General features: G+C 39.6%; 1 protein-coding gene across 1 annotated transcript; it reads right to left on the reverse strand.

The window, feature by feature from the left end:
• Positions 1-1,207: 1,207 nt before the first annotated feature.
• On the reverse strand, positions 1,208-10,853 carry LOC146497726 (tetratricopeptide repeat protein 39C-like). The gene is made up of 14 exons (XM_085139152.1): positions 10,463-10,853; positions 7,698-7,746; positions 6,399-6,527; positions 6,114-6,228; positions 5,249-5,648; positions 4,605-4,773; positions 4,395-4,488; positions 4,192-4,299; positions 3,998-4,107; positions 3,784-3,907; positions 3,607-3,704; positions 3,326-3,430; positions 3,176-3,214; positions 1,208-1,769 (listed from the first exon to the last, which is right to left on the reverse strand). The coding sequence occupies exons 1-14, from the start codon at positions 10,603-10,605 to the stop codon at positions 1,680-1,682; spliced, it is 1,773 nt and encodes a 590-aa protein (XP_084995278.1). The 5' UTR covers positions 10,606-10,853; the 3' UTR covers positions 1,208-1,679.
• Between the last annotated feature and the right edge of the window lie 661 nt (positions 10,854-11,514).

Raw genomic sequence — 11,514 nt, forward strand, 5'->3', positions numbered from 1 at the left:
CTTACCTCCTTTACAGTTAAGCACTGAATATTCATCACTCATGTAACAATAGCTGCTCCATGTATACACTTTAGATGTGTTATCACTCGTTTGGTTATTGAAACAGAATTTCTATGTTGCTAAATAAAAGCTTAATGTGGTTTTGTTTTGTGGGTTTTTGCGGTAAAAAAAAAAAAAATTCTTGTGTACATGGTTATGGTCATGAATGTTACATTTGCTATGACTGAATCAAGCAATCTGATTACCCAGAAGTTATCTTCTGTGGTGGCTGTAGCACAGCAGGTCATCTGAGAACTGGAAGGCTGGCACTTTGATTCCTGGCTGCTCCAGTCTATGTACCAAAGTGTCCTTAAGCAAGATACTGAACTGAGTTGCTCTTTCATTTCTCTAAAATTTGTTTGGCATGTTTCCATTTGACAGCTGAAACAAACGTTGATCTTTTTAGCAAAAAGATGCCCATCTAAATATGTTTAGAGGGGCAGAAGACAGTGCACACCATCACCAAAATCAGGACCATGAAACCTAGTATAAAGGGGGAATCGTGGTTTAGCATTGCTTTGCTACCTCTGGTACAAGACACCCTGTCATCAAGGAACAATGAATTAAAACAGGTAATAAGTATTAGCCCTGTTACAGGCTGGTGACCTGTCCAGGATTACACTGCCTGTGCGCCTTTGACAGCTGGGATAGGCCCAAGCTCCCCTGTGACCCTGGATTTAATAACCAGAAGATGGATGTAATAACAATATAATAGCAGTAGTTCATAGATGAAGCTTGGAAGTTCTGTAATACAGGATAAAAAAAATTTAACAAACAAGAAAACAGAGTAAGGAAAAAAAATGTCCAATTTCCATGATCTGAAGGAAAATGAAGGCATCTGAAGCAGTTTGAGGAGGAATGACAAAAGATTCCTCATCATTGTCTGTGCCTCATAAGCCACTACAGGAAAGGCTTGACGCCCCTCGTGATTACTTTGATCACTACAGAAATACAAATTCTGTTGGTGAGGAAATGTATTTGTTAAGCTATGACACTTAAACAGTCGACGAAAACATATTCAGTTTTACATTGTTTTTATTATAACAAATATACAGAAAGGAGCGTTGTGCATTCAAGCCGCTCAAAGTGGCACATTTATTAAAACCTTTATGCAAGATATATTTACACTGATAAAAACGACTGCTTAAAAAGGGGCTGTGCTTTAAAAAAACAAAAAAAAACAAAAGATTAATACACTGCCTATAGATTAGCTTTACAAATGTCAAAGTCAAGAACCAACACTGAAGTGGAAATATTGGCTTCTTAAAGACATTTTCAGAGTCATTTCTTGTAATTGCTTTGATGATTAATACTAGATATGTGCCTTTACAGAATCTGAAGAAACATTTCCTCCATGTAAGCAATAATGCCTAAGATCTTACAAAACAAATCTACAGGTTTTCATTCAATTCAACAGGCATCTAGTTTTAAAACAAACCCTGAAGACAAAAACAAACAGTGTATTGTGCCGTACAGTAACAGATCGATAACACCTCTTGTACCTGTTTTCTTGTGAAATGTTCGTGTTCTAAATGATGCACTGGCTCAGAATCTTATAAGTATAAAGATATTATTTTAAAGTGAAAATATCCATACTCATTATTGTGGCTTTTTCAAAGACACTTATTTCAGATTAAAGTTCAAGGCTGGGCGGAGGCCGTCATAGAGGCGAAAGCTGAATGAATACGAACGTGGAGTCGGTTCTCAAAGTCATAGCCAGCGTAGTCCTCCTGCACAGAAAACAAAATGAATTTTATTTTGTTTGTGCTCTGCCCTCTAACAACCTCTGCAGTCAACACAGACAGATCAATGAACATGCTGACCAATCAGGTAAGAAAAACAGAGAGCCCAGTGCTTGGCTCCTCCTGTGCTCCTCTCAGACACCGTGTGTCTGCCCAGACATGCAGAGATGGCTGTTACGGCTAATAGAGTGAGATCTGTGCTCATTCAGTGTCAGCTACCAATCAACTAACAAAGTTAATGCTAATGCAAGCAAGATACTTACAACACTGCTCTGCAGGGCGAGACTGCATCAAGCATTCAGACCATTTAAATCCATTCCTTATACAGAGCCTTGGCTACAGTGTTGGCAAACTTTAGGTCAATGCAAAGCCAGTATACTCAGCTCACTAAGTTCAAGCAGCACTGGCACTCTTAATAGACATCCTGTCACCTGATCAGACAGTGGGTGTCTTAACCTGATTTAGAGCAATGAGTCAGAATGAAAAGATCCTGATCAGTTTTATATAGAAAGCTTTGACCCGCAGCAGAAATAAGACGAAATCTAAACACTACTAATTGCTTTTAATTAATCAAATAAAACAGGACTTGTTACCAACTACTTCAAGTAGTAACAAGATCACTCATAGTGCGACTCGCCCCAAAGACCATGGGCTACACTAAAATTAATAAAACATGCTGACATCAGCCTGTTTTCATTACAATATGAGGATGTCAGCCTGTTACGGCATCACTGTGACATCACAAGCTCTCTTCATGACCTTTCATATGACATATTATACTCGATATGGTTTCTTAAAATGTTTTTCAAGACCAGCTTTTCACCTTGGGCACTAATAATGACGGTCAAGGTGAAATGCTTAGCCTACATGGGTGCTCATGTCCTCCAATGCCCAGTATGTTGTTGTGAAGTTTGAAGACGATCAATAAAAAGTTATGGCTAATATAAACTTTGTACTGATTTTCACATATGGTGCGACCTTGATCTTAACCAGATTTTCACCTAAATTAAATCAGCTCGAGCTGTTGGTAACTGCCATCACACAAAACAGATTGTAAACGACCACAGCAGACCCGATGGCATTTTACTGCTTTTCAACGTCTTTTATTGAGGCACACCATTTACACACAACGGCCGCAGCTCTCCTGCTGCCAGCCGTACTCACATCAACACCACCTCTCCAACCACAGGACCCAGTACAACATTTAAGTCTGCGGGGCATGATTGCGGATGCCGTGCAGGTTGCGTCCGCCTTCCCTGCACGGCACTGCAGGCCACACCCCGCCACAATGATATCTTAAAAACAGTGGAAGCTAGACTGCTAACAAATAGACAGAAAAACAGGACATATTACCTCCTTTCAGGGCAGAGAATAAATAAGGAGTATTACTGTACCTTGGCCTGAAGCATTAGCATTCGGCCCTTCCCCGCAGACTAGGAAAAAAAAAAGAGAAATAAATATTTAGATAGTGTAACTCCTCCAGGACCTTGGCCAAGAGAGATCGTCTAACTATCACACATACACACACACACACAAAAACTTGCCTCTGGGGAATTCAGCAGCACACAGGCCAGTTCATAGCAAGAGTAGGGCTGCACATAAGAGTTGCTCAGACGCCCCCCCTCATCCCTTGCAGCCAGCTGGAAATACTGTTTCAAAAAAAAAAAAAAAGTCATGATACCAAAACAAACAATGATTATTGTGTTGTGTAAGTGCATGGACAAACTTTGACAATCCATTAAGGCAGCCGGCGAGGGCCGTGCTTCATGCTATGTATCAATTTTCCAAAAATGCAAATTGCATAATTCATTTAACACAAGAATACCTGAATGGCATCTTTGGTATTATGTAGACATTTGCTTATGGCACCAAGAAGGAGGTTTTTCAGGCCTGCACACGATGCGTCATCAATCCCCTGTAACACTAAAGGACGAATCAAAATTACAAACACTTTGCATTAGTGCACATAATGCAAGCGAGATATTAGTTTGGAATGCAGTACCTTGGGCCATTGTCTGCAGCTTGGCATTGGAGCAATTGGGCAGAGCTTTCCACAGATACAGAATCTCAATCACTGATAGGATGCAGAGTTCTTTGGATATACTGGAGCTCTTTAGCTTCTCAGACTGATTGAAAAAACAAAAGTGCATATTCACATCAGTGGCATTCTTAGCACCAAAATATTCCTACAGGAAACAAACTAGTTACACACTCACCCTTTTCATGGAAAACATTTCTATCTGATTATTCTTGCGTTTGAAAAGTTTTTGAACGTCCTTGAAAACAGCAACGGCTCCTTCCAGATCACCAGTGGCTCCTTGGCACACTGCACCACACAACATACAATATGGATTAGCATCCACTACCAAGCTTACAAAATACCCTGAAAGCATTACGGTGCTGTAATTACCTCCAGTTAAATAGGCATAATAGCACTGGGACCAGCGAGATTCAGTCGCCAATCTGTCAAACGCTCTGTAGGCTTCTCTGTAGTTCAGTTCGATCATGCTGCACCAGCCTAAAAAAAAAAAAATCAATCAGAAATGATGTTGCATACTAATACCGAGTGAGGCATATTTGAAATATGAGAGAAATATGAGAGCCAGGCAGTACCTATTTCATATAAACAAACGTGCTGAATTTCCCTTTGGTCAGAGGCCAGATCCAAGGCACTACTGAAGGACGTCAAGGCACTACTGATCTCGCACTACAGAAGAAAACTTTGTAGTATGAGTTACAGTGAGACAATACTGAGCTTCTCCAAGTTAGAAGACTACTTCACATGGCAAAAGATAACAAGGTTTAGTATTCACATGTCTTTACCTCAAGGCGTTGAACTCTGCCTTTGAAAAACATAAAGAGGGAGGAGTTGGGATAAATAGCCTCTCTTTGTTTAAGAATGTATTTGGCTTCCATTAGGCCTGACTGTGTGTCTGTGCCATCCAGAGCAAAGAAGGGCTGCACTACTGTGTGGTACCACAACAGAGCCAAGCTGTAAGAAAAGCACAGAGACTGTAATGAGAGGGAATATAGCAAATTTCTAATTTATGATAATGACACACACACAAAAAACAGCACAATGTATTGTGCTTTTTACAAAACTGAGGAAATACGATTCACAGCATTTTACAGTAATATTGCATAGTGTGGTTATATTACAGATTTGTTAACTTGGCAGACATGACCAAATTCCCACACACTTGATTTTAATTAAAGGCTTGATTACAAACATGGTTCCCAAGGCACCCAAGGACTAAAAACCAATTTCAAACGATTCAGTATGAAGCAGGATTTGGAAAATTGTGCTACAGGGACCTGAGTCAGTCAATTATTACAGCTGTTCACACTGGGATCTCTTTTTTGTTTCCTTCTTTCCTCTACAAATTATGCTTTCATTATTTTATTACACTGCACACAACTGTTTAAGTTACAAAACAGGATACAGATACGCAAACATACTCACTCACGTAGCTAAGGGGGCCTTCATGTCCTTACTTTCACTGGCGTAAGTGAGTGCTGACAGGCCCTGATGGCGGTCTCCGGGAAAGCCCAGCAGATTGACGATCTTCAGTAGGTGCGGTGGCACCATCGATATACAGAGGTGGAAAAGACCATAACCAAAACTGACTGAACCTTTCAGCCGATCCAGAGCCTCAGGGCTGATGCCATCTAGTCTCTGTGATGGACTTGACCCGGGTGAGGGAGAGCGACTCTGGTGGGACAGAGCAGAGCCGGACGATGAAGACGGCGTCGCTTGCTGTTCAGAGCCCCTCCTCCTGCTGCCTTCTTGTAGACGTGTGATGTCGTTGTAACATTTGTTGTACATCTTCCAAGCTTTACGGAGGATCCAGCCTCCTTTGATATATGCTGTCAGAGGATAGAAGCTCAGATCAGAGAAAAGTCCTTTATTATAACCTCTTTGTATTTAACACATCAAATAAAAGGTGGATGACAAATTAAAGGAAAAGCTATCATAGCCATCAGAGGCCAATGTCAGGAAGGCTAGAGCACTTGAAAACCACTCTTCTAAAAGATTCTTCTGTCATGTGGTGTTTCAATGATGGTGCTGAAGAGTGCTGGCCCAAAATCTCTCATAGCTATTGAGATCTAGTGACTCCTTGTATCCCTGCAACAGGGGCTACCTGGGAGAGACCACCTCCATCACAATAAAAGTGACACTTCCCTCTAAAGGGACAAGTGGACCCATACCAGCAAAAAGACTTCCAAGGCATAAAAGACAGGTTTCATTTTTTTCCTTTAATTTGTCACCAACCTACGTGATACGTGTGGAGTGCATCACTGTCAACCAACAAATACCAAAGGTTCCCTTACATGACAGCTCTTGTTTGATAAAAGATAGAACCGCCAGGTAAACCTGGCAGTCTGCAATGATGATCTGCCTCTGGAGTCGGTCCACTGCAGCCACCCCTGACCTCTGAGAGTCCATCTGCCCACACAAACACCCCACATTTAAAGGCTGATGACAGACAGGCATGCAGGAGAGCTAACAAGCACATGTGGGCGTTACAGGCCCAACATGAAATGCTTGTTTTGAGACAAATGTGCTCTCTATATAATGATGTACAATACAGGCAGTTTAATCAAGTATTTACTCACATTGCGCTTGATCTTGCTTTTAATGGTCTCAATGACACCCATGTTTTCACTCTCACACAGTCTCTCTGTAGCCTTGAGGTCTTCAAAAGCCATTTGCATTTTCTCCTCTTCAAAAGTCATCATAGCGTTCTGCAAAAGGGAAACCGGATAAAAGTAATCAACTACTTACATGTGGTTCAAGAAAAATCACTTACACTGAACACTCGACAGTGGAGTCAAAAAAAGAAACAAGAAAACTAAATCTAATTGTTCCAAATTGACAGATTTTGTACAAATTACACATACTATGAATGAACAAAACAGGTAGAAGATAAAGGACATGCACTATTGCTAAACTGAATGATTTTTTTTTAAAAAACATAAAAAGATAATTGAATAACTGAATACCAAATTCTGGTATTTTGCCACATAATAAAAACATTTAATTTATAAAGTTACTTATGAACGATTATTTTTAATTGGTCAGGCTACTAATGAAGTACAATTATACACCAGAAACTCTGGTAATTATTCTAGCACTACAACCCAGCTGCCAACTTTTTGCTTCGACTGAAACAAAGATCTCTGTGTTACTTGGACTGCAGTAACACTGCTGTCCTTTTCCCACTGTCAAAGCTTTTGTTGGGAATTTCATTTTTCACATGCTGAGGTGCCTGGCAACTCGTAAGGGCTTTTGCTCTCTGATTTCTCCCAGTAAAAGATGAGTAGACATCGTGGTGATGTGCTCTGCAAGTGTAACCTTATTCTATCTTTGCCCTTTAAGGGTCAATCTCACAGAAGTCCTCTGGAGTCATTAATGACTTGTTAAAAAAATATCACTGTAATTCAGATGTTACCAGCTGACCAGGAAGTGGAAAATATGAAAGTATATAGTAGCTCTTCTATCAGCTCCTTTTTGCAAAGATAAATAAGCCTCATGTCATGTTAAAAAAAATATTACGCTAATATTAATAGATGGGAATAGGCGCTTCAACACATGCAATCATCATGCAGAGAAAACAAAGCACATTAAATTAAATAACTCCATTTGTAGCTGTTCCCTACATTCTTGATGGGTGACATTAAACAAAAAAAAGAGTATAAGGCTATAAATGATGCATACATTATATGCTGATCAAAAATAATTTAGAAATTTCTTTGCAAAACATAACAGCTGGCTTAAAAGGACTTAAAGGGAACACAAGGGAACTTCCATAAGCCTCACAATGAAATCAAAAGCTCCCAAAGCAACATTTACAAAAATCTTCGAGAAGTTTGGCCACAAACCAAAATAGCAACCAAAGTTGCTTTTCCACTCACCAGAAAACTCACAAAACTTGCACCGAAACTCATCAAAGGACTGTGGTTCCTGAAAGAAAGTAAAAAAAAAAAAGAAAAAAAAAAGAAGAAAACAACCCCAAACATATAAGAGAAGTTAAAGAAAAATCACATTATGTGAAAAGACTGACAGTATAAAGTTCACTGGAGAAACAATGAAAAGTATGTGGCCTGTTTCATGCATCAATAATGTAATTATTTATTAGGACTACTGTAGGTTAGAAATACTAATGGGAAGGAGGAGAATATTCAGAAGTAAAACAATGAAAAATTAATTCATGAAATAAAAAACCAAGATATTTTCCAACATTAAAGTGCTAAATAAAAAAAGTCACATTTGATAAAAACAGCTGAGAAATTGTGAGATTAAAGATATTTAATGGAGGTTTTTTTTGTTTTACATCAAGGAACCAAATTGAGTTTACTAGATAGGACCAGCGTCACTATATTAATCTTTATTTCTGTAAACATATACACTGTATGGACAATAATACTGGGTCAACTACATATTATACCTACAGGAGGTGTCAGCCATGGAAGCCCAAACCATGAAGCTCCCAGCACACAGTTTTTGTGCTTAAGATAATGCCAGAGTAGGTTTGGAGAGGTGCAGTTATTGAGTCAGCAGTGTTGACCACTTTAATGCATTATGAGCACTCAGCGACCCCACTCTGTAACTTCACATCATCTGCAATGCTTTGGTTCCTAAATGCTTCCGCTTATATATACCACTTATAGCTGATTGTGGAGTAGCTAGGAGGGAAGAGATTTCACAAACTGACTCGTTGCAATGGTGTATCCTGTTGCACTACCACTCACTACCATTCACTTAAGCTCTTCAGAAAAACAATCCATGAATGACCCATTTTTTCCACAAAAGGCAGACTGCATGCTGTTGCCTTTAAATATGCAGAAACTCAGATTAGACTTTCTTTTCTTTGACTATTACCCTCTACCCCCAATTGGCAATTTTTAGCCTCACCCTCATAACGAACACACTTTAAGATGCCCTTCATCTGAAATTCTCTTAGGGCATCAAAATAATCACAACAAAGGTGCTCATAATACACTGTTACACACTATTAACACAGCTTTACAACTGTCACAAGCCAGCTAATGCAAAACTTATCAACTAACTTTCTCTTTGATGAATTAAGACATTCAGAAATTTCTACCCTATAGTCAAAACATATACCCTGTCACAATTGACACATTTTATAGCTACTAATAATAATCTTTTAGAGCTACACAGACCGACATTCAATATTATAACACTTTGTCTTTAAAAATTCACATATTATTTTATTTTCAAAACTTGCATCATTTACAGAAATCAAAGCTCCTTTTGATTTCCATCTGTAGTTGTGTAGCTGTGTGGTCATTTTGGTGCAATAACTGAATTTCAGCAGCCTTATATTTCACTTTGAAGACAAGAGGCACCACGTGTCAGTCAAATTACGGCAAAATGTTTCAAATAATTGTGGAAAATTGACTTGGTACAGGTATCCCTGTGTAATTGTGATGGGGATTTCATTTATAATGGAACCACCTCCACACATAAGTGCAACATACTATACAAACGTAATAGTACCAGGGGAGCTTTAACAGAAACTCGTACATACTGCCAGTAAAAGCTCATTCTCAGACAGCTGTGTTTGTGTTTTTCACTTCCCTCCATCGTTTTGCTGATCCAGTCAAAACAGGATGACACGTAGAGCTTAATGCAATTAGCGGGCGAGGTGACATTTACGCTTTCCCCAGGGGTCAGGAACCATAGGAGCTGCCCTTTCATGACATAAGCATTCAAGTTGAAAGCAAAGCATGTGTATACTGTATAGTCCTGCAAGGACGTGTGCGGTTCAGGAGCAGGGAATCCCAACATTTATAACTTGTGACCTCTTTTAATGAATGCAAAATGCAAAAAGAAAGGTTATGCAGCAGTTTTCTCGCATGCCTACTGATTATTTGGCTGAGATGGGTGCTACTGGACTAAGAATAATTTACCAGTTTAATGCTTGCATTTCGATCCTAAATGACATCAAAGACATTGCTTTCCAGAGCAAGGCAAGACATTTGCAGCCATCCAATAATTGGTATGTGTACAAATATATAAACCTAGACCTCTACAGGTGATGCTATGGATCTTTTAATATTGCACTCTCACCTAATGACAGTCTTCATGTATGCTTTCTGGATCAAAACACCAAACGAGAGACCATCTCAGAATCCTGGTTACCTTATCTGGACACATTGTTGTTATAGTTTTCCTTTAATATGTCACTCATCTGTAGATGTGAGGAACTAGCTGGGCCATGTTGACATATTTCACAAGAAGGCGTACAAAGTACCTCAAAGCCAGATAGCGGTATAACAGGAATGGCAACCTGTTAAGCAAGCACTTCTTTGTTTTTTTAGACATTTATGAAGACAGTCACCAAATCTAATGATGTGCACACATGTCACATATTGTGGTTGTGGATATTTGCTTAGGGTATTTAAACAACACTAATTCTGCTTGTGATCAGATCATATGGTTCTCCACCAGACAAGCGTGACACGGGTGATGGGCTTTTTTCCCCCCTGTTTTTGTTTTTTCAAAGCTTAGACCACACGCTTTGATGCCTTCAGTTGTAATTGTATTGGTCAATCACAAGTTTGGGAACATTAGCTACACCTGTCATAACATTTAACACAAGCATACGCCTCTGTTTTGTTTTTACATACGGGAAGAGAAGTCACGCACAGACCTGTATGTTCTGAAGAGCTCGTCGCTCTCTTTGAATCCATTGTTGAGCAGCATGTTGATTCCCTTCAGCGCCAGCTCTGCGTCGTTTATACTGTCCGTCTCCTCCTCCACGCTCGCCGGGGCTGGTTCCTTTCCGTCCGCCATTAAGACACCCGATATCGGAGGTGAGGAACTGAACGCGACCGGAGACAGGCAGGTAGGGCGGTATAGCTGGTTAGTTTACTTACACTCAGAGAAGTCTCAACCGGTGGCGCAGTTCGGAGCAAATGCTGGCATATTTACGTTCGTATAACAATCCACTATTTCACATAACTAGCCGGTTACAACACAGAGTGAAGCTAACCAGTGTCCCGCCAGCTGGGCGGCCGTACTCTGTATTCTGTCTCCTGACCGCTGGTTTGTATGTGAGCACAGGAAACGTGCTGCCTTCATGTGCTATCGTAAAAAAGATTTTTAGCAGAAGAACAGAACTAGATGAAGAAAAAGAACAGATTATTCCTCGTATTGAATACATTAATGCAAATAGAGGTGAAAACGGTGAAACAAGCCACAAACAGAAAGGGTTTTGTTTGTGTTAAATTATTTGTCAACACATCTGTTCCTGCGTTTATTATGCTACGACCTTTCCATTTTTGCCCATCAGGAAGATCGCATGTATTGTTTATGTATTTATTTTAACCTTGCAGCCACACTATAATTTTAGAGTTTCCTTTCCGTTATGTTCTCAGACAATGGTGTATCTTCTGCGCTAAACGTAACTTTGCGCAATTTATTGGTCATTTCTGAGGGAAAAGAACGACCCTGAAGGCAGCATAGGAGTGGGCGTGGTCTTTAGCTAAAATGTAGAGGTGAGGAGTCCATACAGTTTTTGACGTTTTTGACTAATTACCAGTGGTTACCAATGGCAATAATGGATCTTTTCTCAACTTTTCATTTTATTTAACACGTTTAACAAATATATCCCTAACAGTTTTTTTTTACATTTTCAAATCTTATGCTATCCTAATGCTTTTCTAAAAGTATACTTGCAGGAAAACTTCCTTACTTTTACCA

This window comes from Neolamprologus multifasciatus, chromosome 18, assembly GCF_963576455.1.
Source record: "Neolamprologus multifasciatus chromosome 18, fNeoMul1.2, whole genome shotgun sequence".
Lineage (NCBI taxonomy): Eukaryota > Metazoa > Chordata > Actinopteri > Cichliformes > Cichlidae > Neolamprologus > Neolamprologus multifasciatus.

What these genes read in the sequence shown, in the direction of transcription:
- LOC146497726 (XM_085139152.1), bottom strand. Translation starts at nt 10,605, where the DNA reads ATGGCGGACGGAAAGGAACCAGCCCCGGCGAGCGTGGAGGAGGAGACG. An exon ending in GAGCTCTTCAGAACATACAG is followed by an intron (nt 7,747 to 10,462) that starts GTCTGTGCGTGA and finishes ACTTTCTTTCAG; the next exon opens with GAACCACAGTCCTTTGATGA. An exon ending in TGCTGCTGAATTCCCCAGAG is followed by an intron (nt 3,215 to 3,325) that starts GCAAGTTTTTGT and finishes TTTTTTTCCTAG; the next exon opens with TCTGCGGGGAAGGGCCGAAT.